The sequence below is a fragment of the Lepidochelys olivacea genome, assembly GCF_965140295.1.
Source record: "Lepidochelys olivacea isolate rLepOli2 genome assembly, chromosome: 1".
Lineage (NCBI taxonomy): Eukaryota > Metazoa > Chordata > Testudines > Cheloniidae > Lepidochelys > Lepidochelys olivacea.
In genome coordinates this window covers 291792735-291815640 of record NC_140411.1, presented here as the reverse complement: position 1 = coordinate 291815640, position 22906 = coordinate 291792735, and the positions used below count along the sequence as shown (strand labels likewise).

Sequence of the window (22906 nt, the reverse complement as noted above, 5' to 3'; positions counted from 1 at the left end):
GCGTCAACATTTGTTGTTATGGGTTACTGAGACATTTTATAAACTTTCTATAACTATTTACAGTTGAACTCACAATTAGGGTAAATTTGTAGGCCCAGTCATCACAAGTGCAAGCTCTTGTTTGCACCAAGGCTCCACATGTACATAAAGCATTTCCACTGGTGCAGCTATATCAGTGTGGTTACATCAGTACAAATATCCTAGGCTTAGATCTGATTCCTATTTTCACTGTTTGAGATTTTTGTCAATATTTTGTACCATATTGTAAATGGTTTCCTGTCTGCTAGATTTTTGTCATCCATCAAATGAAGTCCTAGATCTGATCTCGTGATATACTGTTTTGTAGGGTGCTATGGCTCAGGCAATTTTTTCTATTGGTGTTGGCATACATTACCTTTAAAAATAAGAGGGGAGGAGGACAAGGGACCTCTTATGTAAAAATGTCACATTAGTATCTATTGGGCTGTGAGATGATCACTTTCTAGTCAGCTATTAAATTGTTTAGTTTCTGAATAAAATTGGTAAGACAGAATTCTTTGTGTACTTACTATCTATGTGCACTTTTCTGCTGAACAAACAAGATTCAGTAGATTTGACTCTTGGCAAGAGGTAGTCAAGATAGCATCATGCAAAGCATCAATCCCATCTTCACTATGTCCATGCCACCTGGCACATCACAGGTAGTGTGTCTCATTATCTGGAAGACATTTTTAGTCCAGTGTTTTTTCAAGCTTTTTCATAGCATGGACCTTGTTTTAATACAGAAACTGCCGCAGATTGCCTCAGGGACCTGTCTCCTGCCATTCAGGTCTGCATAACATTTCTTTTGGCATCTACAGCAGTTACCAATATGGGAAAATTATGTTTGACTAGTATTTTAGGTACTTTTAGTAGAGCTGGTTGAGAATTTTTGAAGTTTTGGTGAAAAGATGTTAGAGAAGATTTCCACCTCTTTTTGACGAGCTGTTGTTCTGAGTTTTCTTTAATGCCTTTTAGCAGCTTGAGAAAAGGAGGAGGACCCACCAGCATCATGTGACCAGCCAGCTTGCTGTCTTTTGTGCTATATGGAGCTCTTCTTCCCTAGCTCATGTGTTAAGAATGAGTAATGATGGAAATAGATAAAATACAGTAGATTGGAGCTGCTTCATAACATTGGATCTATTTTGCAAGAATTCCAAGTCTTTACCTGGTATCTCCGCATTTCACACATTACAAGATGATTGGACTTGTCTAAATGCCTTGGGATACACATAGTAATGTACCTTAATAAGAATCTAATATTAGAAATTATTACAAGTAGAAACTTGTTCAGCCAAAATAATTTGAAAATTCCTGTTTTAATGCTGTGTTGCCCTGAGTACTGTTAGAAAGGCAGGCTCCTGCCTTGTGCTAAGCACTATAATGTGACTGATTAACTGTATTTGATATTGCAGCACAACTTCCTCCATTCTATTGATTTTCCTGTGGTAAACCCCCTTCTGTGTTGTTACAGACTTTCTTTGCTGTTGTATAAACCAATGATTTCTTCAAACAGCTGAACATCTTAGGTGATAAATATGTTTCCCTTAGATCTCGCTAAAAACAGGAAGTTCTTTTATCTCTTCTTCCTGTTATCACAGGGCTTGATAGTGCTTTTCATAAGAAGAGTAAAGAGGCTTTTCTTGGGGGGCTGGCAGGGAAGGGACGATAGGGGGAAAAAAATCCTGATACGATGAATGACAAAACTGAACTAATTCAGGTTATCCTTAATTCTGAAGAGTTCATAGTTTTGCTGTTCCATAATTTATGGTAACTTACTGTTTTCTTTAGGCATTGAGAGATATTACAGTGTTTGGAGACACTGTAATAGCTGGTTGTATTGGGCTTCTGCTGAAACAATAAGATTATAGTATTGGTTGTGTATGAAAAATTAGAGTTTTGCTTTAATTAAAACAGATATGTTGTGGGCCTTTTTAAAATTTGGACAACTTAGAATTTTGTATTAAAAATCAGGAATTAACTCATAACACAATTGAGTTCTATTATTAATAATTGTGGGAAACTATCCAGGAAAATGCTGCTTATCTGGCACACCTGTCGTCAGAAGCAGTTTATAATCCATCTGAGGGCTAGGAATGGGACTCTGGTTGCTGACAATTTTCCTGTCTACGATGGTAGTATAAGAGAGTTGAGCCTGTTATCATCTGTACCTTTCCAAGGACAGCATATAGGGTGGCTTTTATTTATGTTACTTAGGCCCTGATTCGGTAGGCTACTTTATTCAGGTGCCAGGGTCTGCCTGTGCAAAACATGGGCATTCTGTTCTATATCAGTCTTTATACCGTCTGGCTCCTCATTGTAGTATCTGAGCGCCTTCCAGTAGTTCATGTTGTCTGTTCTCTCATCCTCGCCTCAGGTGGAGGAGCATGTGCAGTGGAGTGTCTTGTTTTGGTAAAGATTATGGGTTGGTTTGTTTTTATACATATATCTGTTATGTGTTTTTATTAGAGAAGGTGAGGTGAAAGAAGTGTGCTTTGCAGTTGAAGTGGAAAGTGGCAGGGTTTGGGGTAGTCCTTAGTTCTTGGGGGATGGGGGAGGTCATTCCACAGTCTCAGACTGTCCCCAAGAAAGTTCTGTCTCCCACACAAGTGAGCTTTACTGTGGTTGTAGAATTCCATTTTGCCAGAAGAGTGGAGTTGTTGACACAGTCTTTGTTCCAGAGCTTTAGATGGTCTTTTGGGCATCCTGGGCCCAGGTCATGAACCACTTGGGAGAAAAAACTGAGACCTTGTACTTCATTTAAAGTTCTATGGGAAGCCAGTGTAGAGAGCAGAGGACAGATCTATTGTGCTCCCAGTAGCCTGTGTTGCTGAGAAAAGAGACTGCAGCATTTTCTATTAATTGGAGTTTCCAGAGTGCTGAAGGTTCCATGCCCACCTATACTGCATTGCTGTAGTCCAGCCAAGTGGTGATGATCATAAATGATCTGGAGGATGGTGTGGATTGCACTCTCAGCAAATTTGCGGATGATACTAAACTGGGAGGAGTGGTAGATACGCTGGAGGGGAGGGATAGGATACAGAAGGACCTAGACAAATTGGAGGATTGGGCCAAAAGAAATCTGATGAGGTTCAATAAGGATAAGTGCAGGGTCCTGCACTTAGGACGGAAGAACCCAATGCACAGCTACAGACTAGGGACCGAATGGCTAGGCAGCAGTTCTGCGGAAAAGGACCTCGGGGTGACAGTGGACGAGAAGCTGGATATGAGTCAGCAGTGTGCCCTTGTTGCCAAGAAGGCCAATGGCATTTTGGGATGTATAAGTAGGGGCATAGCGAGCAGATCGAGGGACGTGATCGTTCCCCTCTATTCGACATTGGTGAGGCCTCATCTGGAGTACTGTGTCCAGTTTTGGGCCCCACACTACAAGAAGGATGTGGATAAATTGGAGAGAGTCCAGCGAAGGGCAACAAAAATGATTAGGGGTCTGGAACACCTGACTTATGAGGAGAGGCTGAGGGAGCTGGGATTGTTTAGCCTGCAGAAGAGAAGAATGAGGGGGGATTTGATGGCTGCTTTCAACTACCTGAAAGGGGGTTCCAAAGAGGATGGCTCTAGACTGTTCTCAATGGTAGCAGATGACAGAACGAGGAGTAATGGTCTCAAGTTGCAGTGGGGGAGGTTTAGATTGGATATTAGGAAAAACTTTTTCACTAAGAGGGTGGTGAAACACTGGAATGCGTTACCTAGGGAGGTGGTAGAGAATCTCCTTCCTTAGAGGTTTTTAAGGTCAGGCTTGACAAAGCCCTGGCTGGGATGATTTAACTGGGAATTGGTCCTGCTTCGAGCAGGGGGTTGGACTAGATGACCTTCAGGGGTCCCTTCCAACCCTGATATTCTATGAAGGCATGAATAACTGAGGCCAGGTCTTTGTCCACCCACTGGGAGCGGTTGGGTCATTACAAAACCTAAACCTAATTTCCCCAGTACTAATTTCCCCCTACTGTTACTCACACCCTCTTATCAACTTTCTGAAATGAGCCACTCCCATTACCACTTCAAAAGTTATTTTTCCTCCCTTGGTATCCTGCTGTTAATTGAATTATCTCATTAGACTTACCTCACACTTGGTAAGGCAAATCACATCTTTTCATGTATTTATACTTGCGCCTGTATTTTCTACTCCATGCGTCTGATGAAGTGGGTTGTAGCCCACGAAAGCGTATGCCCAAATACATTTGTTAGTCTCTAAGATGCCACAAAGACTCCTCGTTCTTTTTGCTGATACAGACTAACACGGCTACCACTCTGAAACCTGTCAGGATAGGATGGAGTCTCAGCCAGCTGGAGATTGTGGCGGTTGCTATGTGAGAGCTCAGTGAGGAATCCAAGAGTACTACTATACTACGGATTGAGTTGACCAGTTTTGCAAATTGTTATTTTTATTAGATTTAAAAAGAATCTTTCAGCCTGAAATTTTAATTAAAACAAATGTGTTTAAAAGTAGCTTCAGGTATTTCACCTGCTCCTGCACCCCATTGCTGCTTTTTGTGAGCTCACAGTCACACTTCCTGAAAGCAGGGGGAGGGCAAAAAAACAAAAACCCACACTCCAGTGGGAAAGACCCACACAAACAAGGAAAATTCCCAGACTATAACTGGGAAATAGTTAAATTGACACTACCCCAAATGATCTACAATTAAGAAAGCAAAAAAAAAAAACAAACCCTTGAAAATTGGAGAAAAATCTTTAGTTTCTTTCAGTTGCAATAGTTACTACTTCTAACAAGTAGTTAAAATATTAGAGTTTACAATGGTTCTTTAATTATCTGACTCATGTGAAACTAGCTTCTTGGAACCTACCAATCTGGAGCATCCATACTTACACTGAGGTAGGGCCATATCTTTCAGTCTCCTGTCATACTTCCTGGGGTTACCCAGAGTTGGGCGGCACTTCGCTACTACCTGTCCGTGCCCTTACTAGAAGGAAGCCTTTCTGAGCCTGACAGGGGTCAGAACCCCCACTCTACTGGCCACAGGCAACACAAGCACTCCTCCCTCAGCCTACTCAGGCTCCGCTCTTCCTCTGCAGGTTAGGCCTCAAGCCCTTTGAGGGGCCCCCTGAAGTGTCCAGCCCCTGGTCCACTGGATGCTCACAGAATTCACAAATCCACTGCTCCCAAAAGAACAGTACCTCCAGCTCACCAGTTACACCTCAGAGCATAGCTCTGCTTGATACACAACTCTTATGTTTATAGTGAAAACAAGTAAAAATGTATTTTATAAAATGTAGAGATTTGAGGTGAGCCAATAAAAGTATTGGAAACAAACGGATAAATATAAAACAACCATAACACATGATCTAGAATCTAGACTGACTTAATCCTTCCAGCATTTGTGACAGGGTCTGATCACCGCTAGTAGTCCTCCTCCTGGCCATCCTGGGGACTGGCTCTGCGAGACATTGCACCCTTCTTTGGAAGTGTCTTCACCCATCCTGTCTTACCCTGCGGCCCCTCTTGCTCCAGGAATCTCAGCCTCCTCTTTGGGACTTGGCCTCCGCCTGGGTCACCATACATATTTCCCGACATGGGGTGATGTAACAACAAAGTCTTTCCTGGACAAACCATCCTAGGGAGTCTGCTCGGGGCACCAGCTAAAGGGAAGGACACGTGACCTCCCCATGTGACACCCCCACATGACTCCACCCTGCCCCCAGCCCAGGGCACTCCCCATCCCCTCCACACATTACCTGGAGGGGTGGGGGGAAAGGGGCTCTGTCCTCCCACTGTGCCAGCTCTGAGCATGCCAGAGGGGCAGAGCTCCAGCTCACTCGGCTGCTGCCCCCAGAAGCTGAGCCTGGGTGGGGGGCAGCCTGCCGTTGCCCTAGCCAGGCTCTGTCCCAGTCAGCCGCTATGTTGCACTGGGCGGGCAACGTCCCAGGTAATTTGGCTGGAAGAAGCTCTGGCCCCACCCCACCCCACCCCTCCTCTCCCTCCAGGGCTGGCTGCGGGGCGGGGTGGGGGAGCACATTTAACCCTTCATGCCCCTCCAACAAGTCACCTCTGCAGGCAGGCCTGTCCTCTACTTTGGATTCCAGGTCAGGGGCCCTCCAGTCAGCAGCCAAGGCCTGCACTGTCCTACCGTGCTGCTTTCCCCTAAGCCCTCTCCTGGCTTCCCTGTTCTCTGGGTTCACCAGCCTCCCTCATCTCCAGGAGTAACTGTGGATTAACCTTTAGCCCCTTAACACACCTCCCTCCTCCCAGGGAGTGATTGCTGTCTACTTCCCTGCAGCTCCCTTCTGTGGTCTACGCCCTGGCTTTGTGGAAGTCTTGCCTGTTTCTGCCCAGTTGAGCCTGTTCCCAATCAATCCTCTACTCCCTGGTTGCTCCTCCAGGTGCAGCCTATGGAGTTAATTGGCCCAGCTAGCCATATTAACCCCTTCCAGTCTTGTGTGGGGTAGACACCCTGTCACAGCATATTATATACCAAGGCTTGCCTTGTGATCTTCTGTTATGAGAAAAGTCACGCTGTCCTCTTGCCTCCTCAGTGGAAGGATACTATCTCTTTCCTTGCAATACCAGATATATCACCTCCTGCTCTGTGGTCCTTTCTATAGCTTTCACAATCTGTTGTTGATTTCGCAACTTCCATTGTGAGACATACAATGCACAATATATACTTGACCAGACACAGAAAGATAAGGGACTCCTAATCCCATGCCTGAACAGAATCTATCCACAGCCTGTCACATCCTGGTCACCCGTCTTTAACTTTAAGAACATAATTTCCAGTGTAGATTTAAGTTCTCTGTAAGCTGCGCAGCCACGCAGCAGCTGATTTAGGGCCACACAGGTGCTCAGGGAACCCGCTTGACCAGGACCAGCTGGGGAATGGGTGCTTCTCCCCTGGCCCCGCTGCTGTGGCTGGAGGAAGGGGCTCCCCTTCCCCCAGCCCCAACTCAACCCCAGACCTGCCACAGCCTGGGGAGGGGCAGCCTGAACCCATCCCCAGTCCGGACCGTCCGGGGGAGGGGCGCCTCTCCCCCCAGCCCAGGTGCTGCTGCAGGGAGAGACAGCTGAGCGGGAGTCCTCTCTCCCTGCTATAGCCCCAGAGCACCCTTCTGCACTCCAAACCCCTCATCCCCGGAGCCCCTCATCCCTGGCCCCACCTCAGAGTCTGCACCCCCAGCTGGAGCCCTCACTCCCCCCTGCACTCCAACCCCCTGTCCTAGCCCTGATCCCCCTCCAGCACTCTGAACCCCCCAGCCTGGAGCCCCGTCCAGCGTCCCAAATCCCTCTTCCCCAGCCCCGCTCCAGAGTCTGCACCCCCAACCAGAGCTTTCACACCCTTGCACCCCAACCCTCTGCCCCAGCCCTGAGCCCCCTCCCACACTCCAAACTCCTTGGCCCTACCCACACCACATGAATTTTGGTTATCTGCACCAATATGAAGGTGATGTGTTACCCATCACCTCCATATTGGTGCACATAACAAAATTCATTCTGCACGTGTGGGGGAAAAATTAGAGGGAACACTGGTGTAGATACATAATGTCTTAAATATTATCCATCCATATGTTTCCATGTAAGCTACTGGCTCTTGGTAAAGACCTTACATGCCACTCTTTTGTTAATTATTATGTATATACCTGACGAAAGGATCCCTATTAAACCCAGTTGGCATCAAAAGGACCCTGGGTCACAAACTCCTTATTTCAGAGCCAGGCTTACTTTGATATCACAAAAACAATGAGGATTCCAGTACTCCATGAATCTGAAGAAGTGGGTTTTTTACCCATAAAAGCTTATGCTCAAATAAATCTGTTAGTCTTTAAGGTGCCATCGGCCTCCTCGTTGTTTTTGTGGATACAGACTAACACGGCTACCCCTCTGATATTTGATATCATGTAAACCTGCCATTATCTCACTTCCACTGTGTAGTCTCTCAGATATGCTGGACCATGAAACTTATAGAAATGTTGCTTCTCTTAAAGGAAAGACATAATTCCCACATTATTTGAAACCTTTTGTATTATTTTCTTCTATCTTTTATAGTCTCTTTGTGCCACATTTAGAAGCCTACAAAAGAATCGTTATTGAGACCTTTATTTGATTTTTAGTTGATTCTTTCAAATGGAGGAAGGGAAAAAGACGACCTCAAACTCTGTGACAGATTTTATACAGTGTTAATTTTCATTTCTGGTAGCATTTAGCTTGCCTTCATTTCCTTTCTTCCTGCCTCCCCATCTCTCTAATTGGTGGATTTTTAATTCCTTCGTTAATTCTTTAAATCTCTGGAGTAGTGTTTCTCTGTTTCATTAAGAATGTATTGATTTTCCTTTAATTTTTGTGTGTGCAATATACTCAGTAACATTTATGTTTTTTATTTTTAAGCTTGAAAAGAGAATTGACTAATCGAGAGAAAACATGCAGAGCACTTCCAATTATCTATGGCTTTTATCTGACGTTCTAGGACAAGGAGCCACTGCAAATGTTTTTCGTGGACGACATAAGGTTTGTGTGGATAAACAAACTCGTTACCGTATAATAAATATTTTTTTCAAGAACAAGGATCCTTGTATTAATTCTTAAATAGTCTTCCTGTCTTGTTTCCTTTGTTAATGCATGGAAGTTGTTTTGGAAATCCACAGGCTGGATTCAGTAAGAAAACAATCATTAAACCTGGCACCTGTAATGTGAAAGCCCTTGAAATCTGTTCATCAGCCTTTTATGGAAAAGTTTTTTGAATTTTTTTATGATATTTTATTTTAATGTCCCTAGTAATCAGGAAAAAATGTGTAAGATACGTGTTTTTAAACATCTTTATCATTGTTATTAATAACCCAATCGGTATTAATACTGAAAGCATTTGTAAAATGTACCATTCTTTTTACTTGCTTTTACGTGCTTGCTCCATGCCTTTTGCATTTTATCCAGTTTGGACAGTGAAATTAAGCAATCATTTTCTGATTCTTATGCACAAGTACACAATGCTGTTTCTGGTTCTTATGCACAAGTACAATGCTGTTGAGTTTCCAACAATGCAGGGAAATGTTTAAATAAACAAGTAGAAAAGACTCTTTTGGGGCCTAAATTACTAAACGTATATGTCCTTTTTAAATTGGAAAGAAATATATATCCGTGTCTTTTTAAAGAAACTGTTATTTCTGAACTCATTTGGGTGGGGTGGTAATCTTCATTCCAGATAAATATTCTGTTTGGGCTCTCTTTACCTAAACTTCTGAATTGATATTTATTAAATATCTGAATTTATTATTATTTAATATTATGATAGTGCCCCAATGCCATAGTCAGGTTCAGGTAACCATTGTGCTAAGTATAGGGTAGATTGGTTTTAATGTTATCCAGAGTGCTTAATTATGTCTTAATTTCTTTAATTGCCTTACTAATGTATATAAAAACAGTGAGAAAAATAACCCAACTGCTAATACCTTCTCCTGACTATAAATTATTAACAATCATTTTATAATTTTAAAGAAAAACTGAAAGGATTTTTATCTGCCAAGGTGTTTTTTGGGTGGCTTTTGTTTTCCCCTGAAATAGCTCAGGATATCACAAACTATGAAAGCATATGGAGTTGCACTGCTGTTTGAGATGTAATGGCTATCCAGTGGTGTAGGAAAAATGCAAAATCCCAGGATTCAGGTCAGCAGATAAATAAAGCCACAATCCTGCAAACACTTTTACATTATTATCCCCACTGAATCCATGTGAGTAACTTTTTCGAAGATTGGGGCATAAAGCAGGAACTAATTTTTAAGTGTGTTGTTCTAAACTGTATTAATTGTAGTTTTTAAACCTGGCTACGGATTTGGGGCCTTACACAAATTTTCTAGAAGAAGATTTTCAATTAATCTTTGTACAGATAGTAAAATCTAAAGTTACCCCTCAGATTTCTCCATCTTTGTGAAAAATTACCCCCTAATCGGTGTTTATTACCTGAATTTAGATGGGAGTTGAGGCTGTTCTTTGTCATCAGATTATATATTTTGTCTCTCTCTCTCAAATTGTCTTGAGTTTCAGTTCTTCATGTGTCCTGGTATTGTCTGTTAACAACCCTCAAGTGTTTGTAAAGTAGTAGCTTATCTTGAGCCATTTTTTCCTTCCTGCTTGTTTTTCCTTACAGCCCCCTATTAAACCAATATATTCATATAATAAACATTCCAATAACCAGATGAACATACAATATTAATAAATTATTGCGGAGAAGCTGCAATTATATCATACTTGTATATAAGTGAAAAGTGTTCTGGAATCTTTCAGGATGACTGGTACTGTATAAATGTTAATTATTAAGACTTTTTTGTACTTGACTTTGATTTTTTTAAAATAATCTGAATATTTTTCTGATAGAAAACAGGGGATTTATATGCCGTCAAAGTATTTAACAACATAAGCTTCCTTCGTCCTGTGGATGTTCAGATGAGAGAATTTGAAGTATTAAAGAAACTGAATCACAAGAACATTGTCAAATTGTTTGCTATTGAGGAAGAGGTAATTAGCTGATGTGGTTTGTAGTAATGCCATCCATGATTCCTGCATATGTATTTCATGTAAACTCTGCTGTATCGGGTAAGGCTGTATTTTTATTAAGAAGTATATAGGAGCCTTTTCCTACTGGCTCCTCTCCTTTTGCTGAGAATCTCACCTGATCTGGAGCCACAGATTGAAAGATAGCAGAGACTGAGTGGTGATACTGCTACTGAAATACATAACTGACTCCTAACAGCCTAGCACATCAGTACGCTTGCCCTGCTGTCTTTAGCATACAATCAGGATCAGTGCAACAGGCACTGAATCTGATCCACTGCATTCACATGTGCATATTATGCAAATACTGTCCTAATTTATAAAATCTTAAATTGAAATTATTTAAGATAATAGATTTTAATTACACTACTGTATATTTTTATATTAATATGGAATGCATGCTACTGTTTGATTTGCTCTTGCTTGATAATTTTGCAGCTTATTCAAAACCCCTCACTTTTTAAAAATATAAATAAGATTTCAGGTGTTCCACAAGACCATCAGAAGATAGGCATCTTGCTGCATAAAGTTCACATAATGATAGAGCAGATGTAGAATTGCACCCAGGGATGAATTAAAGTAGCACTTTTCAAAGTGAGGTTGGCTAGGGGTTCACAGGAAAATGGGTAAAACGCAGAGGTCGGTAAAGACTTTGGGGAGGGGGAGTAATCAAAGGAGAGAAGTAAAAGTGCTGCTCCAGGCTCTTCTCCCACTGTAGTTCCTCATTTTTCATTTGCCTCTACACTACCTGCTACTCCGAGAAGGCCATTTTAAGGTAAAGAAGGGCTAAATCTTGTGGCCTCCCTAGTTTCTTCTACACTCAAGATAAATTTTAAAATGGAACCAGTTTTTCTTTTCTTTCTTTTCATTTTTTAAAAGCCATCAGAGTGAGACTTGTATATAAAATAGCATCAGGTTACAAAGCTTTGAAAATAGGAGACTGTGACTTGATGTAATCTCTGGAATTATTAACAGTCTTCATATCATTGTCAAATCTTTATATTTTTTATTTTTCAGACAACCACTAGACACAAAGTACTTGTTATGGAATTTTGTCCATGTGGGAGCTTATACACTGTTTTAGAAGAGCCATCTAATGCCTATGGGTTGCCTGAGTCTGAGTTCTTAATTGTGCTGAGAGACGTGGGTATGTGGGATTTAATTTTTTAAACACTGTACAATTTGCCCTGTTGCTCAGCTGTTGTTTGGAATTGGAGTATTAAAATTCCTAGTTTGACAATATAGATGAAATCCTGTGGATTATAGTATTACTTTTAATCTATATCAACAAATGTAGTTGCATTATAAAACTATGATTTTTTTTTCTAAAAATTAGATTTTTTTTAAATGCAAAGATTTTTTTTTTGGTCACACACTGGACTTCCTTCTTGACAGATCATCACATAATAGATTACGGGGAGTAATGAAGTCCACCATTGTCTGCCCCTATCACCGCAGGAAATCTGGCAATTAAAATACGTCCACTTTATCTGCTCAGTGTTCCAAAGGATGATGGCAAAACCCATTGTCATCTGTTGTTTCCTACATTGTAGACATTCCTCTGGGAAGAGAATAAGATCACTAAGGATTATAAACTCTGACCTAAAATAATGGAAGAAAATAAGTTTCAAGAAAGGCATTTTTGAGAGCAAGATGTACCATTATTTGCTGTTTGAAGAAGAAAAGGCAAAAATTATTAGAATAGAGACAATAGGATATTCTAATCCTAGTAGCAGTACTGGTCTTTGCCCTTTTCCTTTGCACACACTGAAAAACCATAGTCTGTGAAAGTATATATGCTTTTTTGGTATTTTAACATTTTTCCAGCTGGTTTTGATACATATGTACTAAATGCTGTACAACTCTGTATTTAAGTGGCTGGGATGAATCATCTCCGAGAAAATGGAATAGTGCACCGTGACATCAAACCAGGCAATATAATGCGTGTTATAGGTGAAGATGGTCAGTCTGTTTACAAACTGACAGATTTTGGAGCTGCGAGAGAGTTGGAAGATGACGAACAGTTTGTTTCTCTCTATGGTACAGAAGAATATTTGGTAAGCCATTTAATTTCTTACTGATGGACTTGTTGAAGCATGGGATATTTCTTAGTGAAAACTGAATAGCTGAGAGATAGAACCCCAGTTGGGAATTCATTTACCAATGACACATCTAGTCTGGTAGTTACTTTATAACATCAATCCTACCTTTTGCACCTTGTGTCATGCCAGGCCTCCACTGATCTGGGGAACAAGTGTGCTGAGGTCATTTCCTGACTCAGATTCTTCATGTTTCACTGGGTGATATAAAGAATTGTAGCATAGATTTATTAGAGCTTCTTTGCCTCTCCCTCTCTGGATATTTTTAAATGTTCTTGTGAACTGTTTGGATGATGCTGCGTATTGCTCAGATCCACTTTCCTGATATTTGTATTGACCAAGCAGCGTGCAAGAGCACTGTAACTTGGAATGTCCAGTGTAGTGTTTTAAAGTCAGAGTACTTTAATTCCAAAAAGTGACAGGTGAGGGAGCCAGTATATCTAAAATACTTACATTGAATTTGAAAGTAAGTATATTTTTGTGGAAAAACAGAAAGAAAACAGTTGTCCCCTCTGCTTCTGTTTCCATGCCCCTCACATGCCAGTGTGCTAATAAATGTTCTCAATGCTCTTTCTCTCTGTTCTTAATGCATTTTCTGAAATAGTAGTTTTTGTAGTGTTTCTCTTCCTCTCCTTTTGTGCGGCTTTTATCTCCTAATCTGTAATTTCATCTGAATTTTCTTGACTAAATTCCCTTTATTTGATTTTGAACTTCATTGTAACAAGGGTGACTATAAACGGCTACTGGCTCAGGCTGAGCAATTTTGCAGTATGATCTTGAAGTGCCTGTAGTGTGAAAAGCTTATGCAAATACTACACAGCAGATGCTAACTTCCCTTTTTGATGAAAGAAATGCTTAGAAAGGTGGTGTATCCTGCTGTGGTTGCTCGCTTGAGTTTTGGTCTTTATAGTTGTTTACAAAGCAAGTAGTGCTAAGTTTTCCCCTTTTTTCCCCTTAAGCATCCTGATATGTATGAGCGAGCAGTGTTGAGGAAGGAGCATCAGAAGAAGTATGGAGCAACAGTTGATCTGTGGAGCATAGGGGTGACATTTTACCATGCAGCAACAGGGAGTTTACCATTCCGACCTTTTGAAGGGCCTCGCAGGAACAAGGAAGTGATGTGGGTAATTTAGAGGGAGAGTTCTGTCTGTTCATAAATGAATTCAACCAATAAAAATATCTATAACAAAGAGTTCTGTGCACGCACACACACAGCAAACAGTGTAAAAATAATGCAAATAGTAGGCAGATTTCATATTTAGCAAGGCTAGTGCCATGGGAAGATTTCATATTTTACAAGACTAGTACCTTGTGTGGTACATTAGACCTAATGATGCAGCAGAGCCTCCAGAAAATTGTGACACAACCTTTTGAAGCCTCTTGCCTTCTTTGCTGCACTCGCGGTCCAGTACAATTTGTGAAATCTACCTTGTGTAATTTTCTTGGAGACTACAAAATTAATTGAATGTAACATAAGATCTTATATTTTCAGAATTTCAAACTTCTGTTTTAACAAGTAGCTGCCATTTAGGTGTTTTCAAATGACCGCCAGAAATTTGGCCAATTGGGAGTTCTGGCATTGAGGAAAGTATGGGAGCTGTTTTTGGTATCCAGGAGGCAGTAAAGTCTTTTGCTGCTGAGGAAGAAATGCATCTTGTCTTTCCCTCTCCCTTTGCAGACAGGGATTTGGGATAAATTGGAGTTATAGGCTTAATATTTTTTAAATGAAAGTTCAGATTCTAGAGTGTAATTATGCAGCAACTTAAAAATCAGCTGTTCAGCAACAGTTTATGCAGCTGCATAATTGGATAATGTACAGGGCCTTACTATCGTATATTGTACATTTAATTTTTCAGACAGGCTATGAAGAATGAAAGCAGTTGTCTCTGATGTCAGTTCGCTGTTTGAATCTTCCTTGTCTCTACACCATGTGTGTATAAAGTAACGTTTCTCCTAGAGCTAAATAAAATTTAATGCAGAGTTCTCTCCTTTCACACTTATTCCTAAATTTTCTGGTCAGAGTTGGGAAAAAATTGTGACTGTACAAATTTGTGCCAAAATCTGTGGCTATTTTAATATTAATGTAATCTCTGCTGAACCCAAGCTGTATTCCTTTTCTCCCAAACGAACATTTTTGGTAATTCCCTGGAACGTTGCAAGTTGAATTCAGTAAATGCCTGTACTATACGGACATAAAAATGACTTTGACATTTTTATTTTTTCCAGTGAGTTCCTGGATCCCCTCCCTAATTTTTCTCAATCCCGAGTCAGCCAGAGGGGCTTCTCCAGTTCAGCATAAGGTGTTTCTTTTCATGAAACATTAAGTGTATTATTTCAGCACCTTTGCCAATCTGGAGATGAGCCCTGAACATTGTACTCCTATTGAGCAGCAGATTGGTCTAAATTCTTGTACTCGCTTTAGACTTTTTATTTACATTACAGGGTCCCATTAGACGATCCATTTACTAGACTTGTACTTGAAGAGATAGTAATTAAGGATTGCATATTTATTTTGCATATTTATTTTTGTAATATCTCATAGGTATAAAATAATCACTGGAAAGCCTTCTGGTGCCATATCTGGAGTACAGAAAGCAGAAAATGGACCAATTGAGTGGAGTCGAGACATGCCTATTTCCTGTAGTCTTTCTAAGTAAGCTTATTTGAATTTTTTACCAAATGTTGCAGTGCTACCTGAGTAAGGTTTTTCTCATTATTTTCTCAGTATAAGATGTTTGGGACACTGGCTGTCTCTGACTTTTTTCTTTGAATTTTTACAGTAGCCCTATATTATGTTCTTTTATGGGCTATGAAATGCCTCTCTTTCCATTCCATCCAAGTGCTTCTGTAACTGTTCATTTACCCAAGAGCACTCAAGTGGTGAAAAAGAGTAATATAGCCAAGAACCAGCCTGTGCAGGGAGGGGGAGAATATGCTATTGAACAGGTAGGCATTAGCTCCATCGCCAGAAGAGAGGATAATTATTACTGTGGATATACTGTAGTTTGTCTAAACCTCAAGTTTGACCTCCGTCCTCCTGCCTGAGTGTCCTAAAGGGATTCAAAGAGCTAAAAATTATACACATGAATTTAATGGGGAAAAAAGTCATAGATTCATAGATATTTAGGTCAGAAGGGACCATTATGATCATCTAGTCCGACCTCCTGCACAACGTAGGCCACAGAATTTCACCCACCACTCCTGTGAAAAACCTCTCACCTATGTCTGAGCTATTGAAGTCCTCAAATCGTGGTTTAAAGACTTCAAGGGGCAGAGAATCCTCCAGCAAGTGACCCGTGCCCCATGCTACAGAGGAAGGCGAAAAACCTCCAGGGCCTCTTCCAATCTGCCCTGGAGGAAAATTCCTTCCCGACCCCAAATATGGCGATCAGCTAAACCCTGAGCACATGGGCAAGATTCACCAGCCAGATACTACAGAAAATTCTTTTCTGGGTAACTCAGATCCCACCCCATCTAATATCCCATCACAGGCCATTGGGCGTATTTACCATGAATATTTAATTACCAAAACTATGTTATCCCATCATACCATCTCCTCCATAAACTTATCGAGTTTAATCTTAAAGCCAGATAGATCTTTTGCCACCACTGCTTCCCTTGGAAGGCTATTCCAAAACTTCACTCCTCTGATGGTTAGAAACCTTCGTCTAATTTCAAGTCTAAACTTCCTGGTGGCCAGTTTATATCCATTTGTTCTTGTGTCCACATTGGTACTGAGCTTAAATAATTCCTCTTCCTCTCCGGTATTTATCCCTCTGATATATTTATAGAGAGCAATCATATCTCCCCTCAACCTTCTTTTAGTTAGGCTAAACAAGCCAGTGGAAAGAGACTTAAATTCTTCTCCTTCCTCCAGAACACAGTCATCTTCGTAGACCTAATACCTTCCACTTAAATATCCAGTTCTTGATCCCCATAGAGGCTTATGAAAATGTTCCTCCTTGCTGGTATTCCTGTATGTAAATTTGGCTTTAACATTACAGAATATTATTTGATCATAGGAACCGTACCAGGCTAATTTAGGCACAAAACAACAATTTTCCCTCATATACGTTGCAGTCAAACATTAAAGGAAAAATGAAGGTGTTTAAATCAGAATAATCTAGCTCTCAGTATTTTGGTGACTAATGCCCCATTTCAACAGATGCATAAATTGAAGCATTGAAATGGTTCAGTTGACTTCAATACGATAAATGAGAGAAATAAAATAAGTAAATGAACCAAAAATACGTAAGTCAATGGGACTGCTCACATTATGCCTAAGTACCTGGCTGAATCAGGGCCTAATTACTAGGGCTGTCATGCGATTAAAAAAATTAATCATGATTAATCGTGTGATTAATCGCACTGTTAATAATAGAATATCATTTATTTAAATATTTTTGATGTTTTCTACGTTTTCAAATATATTGATTTAAATTACAACACAGAATACAAAATGTACAGTACTCACTTTATATTTATTTTTGATTTCAAGTATTTGCACTGTAAAAAGACAAAAGAAATAGTATTTTTCAATTCACCTAGTACAAGTACTGTAGTGCAGTCTCTTTATCATGAAAGTTGAATTTACAAATGTAGAATTATGTACAAAAAAACTGCATTCAAAAATAAAACAATGTAAAATTTTAGAGCCTGTAAGTCCACTCAGTCCTACTTTTTGTTCAGCCAATTGCTCAGACAAACAAGTTTGTTTACATTTGCAGAAGATAATGCTGCCCACTTCTTGTTTACAATGTCACCTGAACGTGAGAACAGTGAGAACAGGCTTTCTCATGGCACTGTTGTAGCCAGCGTTGCAAGATATTTACGTGCCAGATGTACTAAAGATTTGTATGTCCCTTCATGCTTCAACCACCATTCTAGGGGACATGCATCCATGCTGATGACAGATTCTGCTTAGTAACAATCCAAAGCAGTGTGGACCGACACATGTTCATTTTCATTATCTGAGACAGATGCGACCAGCAGAAGGTTGATTTTCCTTTTTGGTGGTTTGGGTTCTGTAGTTTCCGCATCGGAGTGTTGCTCTTTTGAGATTTCTGAAAGCATGCTCCATGTCTCGTCACTCTCAGATTTTGGAAGGTACTTCAGATTCTTAAACCTTGGGTTGAGTGCTGTAGCTATCTTTAGAAATCTCACATTGGTACCTTCTTTTCATTTTGTCAAATCTGCAGTAAAAGTGTTCTTAAAATGAACAACATGTGCTGGCTCATCATCCGAGACTGCTATAACATGAAATATATGGCAAAATGGGGGTAAAACAGAGCAGGGGACACACAATTCTCCTCCAAGAAGTTCAGTCACAAATTTAATTAACATATTATATTTTTTAATGAGCGTCATCAGCATGGGAGCATGTCCTCTGGAATGGAGGCTGAAGCATGAAGAGGTACACAAACGTTTAGCATACCTGGCACATAAATACCTTGCAACGCCGGCTACAAAAGTGCCATGCAAATACCTGTTCTCACTTTCAGGTAGCATTGTAAATAAGAAGAGGGCAGCATTTTCTCCTGTAAATATAAACAAACTTTTTTTTTCTTAGCGATTGGCTGAACAAGAAGTAGGACTGCGTGGATTTGTAGGCTCTGAAGTTTTACATTGTTTTGGTTTTGAGTGCAGTTATGTAACAAAAAAAAATCTACATTTGTAAGTTGCACTTTCACAAAAAAGAGATTGCCCTACAGTACTTGTATGACGTGAATTGAAAAATATTATTTCTTTTGTTTATCATTTTTACAGTGCAAATATTTGTATTAAAAATTATATACACTTTGATTTAAATTACAACACAGAATACAATAGATATGAAAATGTAGAAAAACATCCAAAATGTATAATAAATTTCAATTCATATTCTATTGTTTAACAGCGCAATTAAAATTGCGATGAATCGCGATTAATTTTTTTTTTAATCGCGATTAATCAACAGCCCTACTAATTACCATTTCAAAATTAATCTCCCTTTTTATAGGGAAGAGAGAAGTTGTTCTAGAGCTTCATTGTAGGAAAAGTGGCTCTGTCTTAAATGGAGCTAAAATGAAATGGAGTTTGTAGATCTAATTTATATATTCACTTTAGTTATTAAAATTATTTCCTTACTGAGGAATATTGGAATGAGATAAGAATTTCAGAGAATTATCATGTAAATTGCATTAACATTTTCTTTGTCTCATTTTGTGTAGTACCCTTTCCAGTTGCATTATTGTCCCTAAACAAATATTATTTTCCATTGTGGCAGTTTTGATAGGAGTATAAATAGAAGTAGAAAAATACTGAAGTGTGAACCAGTAACTAGCTGTAATATACAGAAATGGTGAGTCATTTAAAGGGACACTGTCAACTTGAAGTCTAGTTAGTTTAAAACAAAAAATTGTTAAAAGTAGTTTCAGGTACTATGCCTGTGTCCTTCTGTCAATTTTTGTGGGTTTTACATTAATATTTTTCTATTTTAAAAATATTTTTATCTTCTGTATTTTTGCATGGAAAAACATACGGGAATGTCACTGACTATACAGAAGAAGAAGAGAAAATGACTATATGCAGTGTTTTCCAATCAGTAAAGTAAACAAATGGGGAGAAAAGAGTGTTTTCCATGTATAATGTAAATTATAGTGGTATTACTTGTTACAGTAGAAGTTAAAAACAATTATCAAGTAGAATTATGGTTTTTAAGTTGAGGGTGTCCCTCTCACATTCAGATGCAGTTTGAGACTACGGATTTCAAAGAGCTCCCTATAACACTAACACAACCTGATTTTAGTTTCTAAGTGAAGTCTCTGCCTCACAGTTAGTCATTTCATAGTTGGGGGCAGTAATTTTTCCCATGAACTCTTGTGAAGAAAATAGAGTTGTCTCCATTAGAACAGGTTGGGAAAGCTGTACATTATTTTTGAAAGTGGTGCAGAGAGGCCATGTTTAGCCATCTAATAGAAAACTATTCAGCTATAAGTATGTAGGGTGGGATTTTCAAAGTGGTTTAAGAGCACAATATCTGTTGACTTTAAATGGGATCTGTGCTACTAAGTCACTTAGGCTCCCTTGAAAATTGCAGGTTTGATTTGTGTACACATACCAGCATGTTGTTAATATTAATATCTGCATTAGCCTGTAATGAAGAACAGGTACAAATTCAAGATACTTAAGATGGCTGCTGCCCCACTTTAAAGTAATCACTTGAAATTTCCATAGAATCATACAGTTGTAGGTCTGGAAGATACCTCGAGAGGTCATCTAGTCCTGTCCCCTGCACTCAATGTAGGACTAAGTATTATCTAGACCATCCCTGACAGGTGTTTGTCCAACCTGCTCTTAAAAAAAAAAAAAAAAAAAAATGATGAACATTTCACAACCTCCCTCGGCAATTTATTCCAGTGCTTAACCACTCTGACAGGTAGGAAGTTTTTCCTAATGTCCAACCTAAACCGCCCTTTCTGCAATTTAATTGCTTCTTGTCCTATCCTCAGAGGTTAAGAAGAATAATTTTTCTCCCTCCTCCTTGTAACAACCTTTTATGTACTTGAAAACTGTTATCATGTCCCCTCTCAGTCTTCTCTTCTCCAGACTAAGCAAACCCAATTTTTAAAATATTCCCTCATTGGTTTTCTAGAGCTTTAATCATTTTTGTTGTTCTTCTCTGGACTTTCTCCAGTGTGTCCACATCTTTCCTGAAATTTGGCATCCAGAACTTGACACAATACACCAGTTGAGGCCTAATCAGCATGGAGTAGAGCGGAAGAATTACTTCTCATGTCTTGCTTACAACACTCCTTCTAATACATCCCAGAATGTTGTTTGCTTTTTTTGCAACAGTGTTAGACTGTTGACTCATATTTAGCTTGTGATCCACTGTGACCCCCAGATCCCTTTCCACGGTACTCTTTCCTAGGCAGTCATTTCCCATTTTGTGTGTGTCCACTGATTGGTCCTTCCTAAGTGGAGTACTTTGCATTTGTCCTTATTGAATTTCATCTTATTTACTTCAGACCATTTCTCCAGTTTGTCCAGATCATTTCGAATTTTAATCCCATCCTCCAAAGCACTTTCAATCCCTCCCAGCTTGGTATCGTCCGCAAACTTTATAAGTGTACCCTCTATGCCATGATCTAAATCATTGATGAATATATTGAACAGAAGCGGACCCAGAACCAATCCCTGCGGGACCCCACTTATTATACTCTTCCAGTGTGACTGTGAGCCACTGGTAACTACTCCGTGGGAACCATTTTCCAACCAGTTATGCACCCACCTTATAGTAGTTCCATCTAGGTTGTATTTCCCTATTTTATTTATGAGAAGGTCATGCGAGACAGTATCAAAAGCCTTACTAAAGTCAAGATATACCACATCTACCGCTTCCCCCCTATCCACAAGGCTTGTTACCCTGTCAAAGTATCAGGTTGGTTTGACACGATTTGTTCTTGACAAATCAATGCTGACTGTTGTTTATCACCTTATTATCTTCGGTGTTTGCAAATTGATTGCTTAATTATTTGCTCCATTATCTTTCCAGGTACAGAAGTTAAACTGACTGGTGTGTAATTCCCTGGGTTGTCCTTATTTCCCTTTTTATAGATAGGCACTATATTTGCCCTTTTCCAGTCTTCTGGAATGTCTCCTGTCTTCCATGACTTTTCAAAGGTAATTGCTAATGGCTCAGATATCTCCTCAGTCAGCTCCTTGAGTATTCTAGGATGCATTTCATCAGGCCCTGGTGATTTGAAGACATCTAACTTGTCTAAGTAATTTTTGACTTGTTCTTTCCCTATTTTAGACTCTGATCCTACCTACCTCATTTTCACTGGCATTCACTATGTTAGACATCCAATCACCACCAACCTTCTTGATGAAAACCAAAACAAAGAAGTCATTAAACACCTCTGCCATTTCCACATTTTCTGTTGTTGTCTTTCCCCCCTCATTGAGTAACAGCCCTACTCTGACCTAGGTCTTCCTCTTGCTTCTAATGTATTTGTAGAATGTTTTATTGTTTCCTTTTATGTCCCTAGCTAGTTTGATCTCATTTTGTGCTTTGGCTTTTCTAATTTTGTCCTTACAGACTTGTGTAATTTGTTTATATTCATCCTTTTTGTAATTTGACTGAGTTTCCACTTTTTGTAGGACTCTTTTTTGAGTTTTAGATCATTGAAAAGCTCCTGGTTAAGCCAAGGTGGTCTCTTGCCATACTTCCTATCTTTCCTACGCAGTGGGATAGTTTGCTCTTGTGTCCTTAATAATGTCCCTTTGAAAAACTGCCAGCTGTCTTCAATTGTTTTTCCCCTTAGACTTGCTTCCCATGGAATTTTACCTACCAACTCCCTGAGTTTGCTAAAGTCTGCCTTCTTGAAATTAATTGTCTTTATTGTGCTGTTCTCTCTCCTACCATTCCATAGAATCATGAACTCTACCATTTCATGATCACTTTCACCCAAGTTGCCTTCCACTTTCAAATTCTCAACCAGTTCTTCCCTATTTGTCAAAATCAAATCTAGAACAGTCTCCCCCCAGTAGGTTTCTCCACCTTCTGAACTAAAAAATGGTCTCCAATACGTTCCAAGAACTTGTTGAATAATCTGTGCCCTGCTGTGTTATTTTCCCAACATATGTCTGGGTAGTTGAAATCCCCCATCACCACCAAGTCCTGTGCTTTGAATGATTTTGTTAGTTGTTTAAAAAAAGCTTCATTCACCTCTTCTTCCTGGTTTGGTGGTCTGTAGTAGACCCCCTACCATGACATCACCCTTGTTTTTTACCCCTTTTATCCTTACCCAGACCAACCTAAACTACTTTTGCTGCTAAACCCATTTTTTTCTTGTCCTATCCTCAGAGGTTAAGGAGAATATTTTTTCTTCCTCCTCCTTGTAACAATCTTTTATGTACTTGAAACTGTTACCATGCCCCTACTCTTCTCTTCTCCAGACTGAACGAACCCAGTTTTTTCAGTCTTCCCTCATAGGTCATGTTTTCTAGACCTTTAATCATTTTTGTTCCTCTTCACTGGACTTTCTCCAGTTTAGAATCATAGAAGATTAGAGCTGGAAGAGACCTCAGGAGGTCATCTAGTCCAACCCTCTGCTCAAAGCAGGAGCAACCCCAACTAAATTGTATCACATATCACAATTTGTCCACATCTTTCCTAAAGTGTAGCATCCAGAACTGGACGCAATACTCCAGTTGAAGCCTAACCAGCACAAAGTAGAGCAGAAAAATTACTTCTTGTGTCTTGCTTATAACACTCCTGTTAATACATCCC

General features: G+C 39.8%; 1 protein-coding gene across 3 annotated transcripts in view; it reads left to right on the top strand.

The window, feature by feature from the left end:
• Positions 1-22906, top strand: part of TBK1 (TANK binding kinase 1) — a 55754-nt gene that overhangs the window by 8139 nt on the left and 24709 nt on the right. For all 3 annotated transcript variants that reach the window (XM_084636091.1, XM_084636089.1, XM_084636090.1), the window contains 6 exons: positions 8375-8494; positions 10355-10495; positions 11549-11678; positions 12407-12588; positions 13590-13750; positions 15173-15283. In XM_084636091.1, the coding sequence (XP_084492217.1) occupies positions 8408-8494; positions 10355-10495; positions 11549-11678; positions 12407-12588; positions 13590-13750; positions 15173-15283 (812 nt within the window). In that variant the 5' untranslated portion in view covers positions 8375-8407. The remainder of the gene's footprint in view (positions 1-8374; positions 8495-10354; positions 10496-11548; positions 11679-12406; positions 12589-13589; positions 13751-15172; positions 15284-22906) is intronic.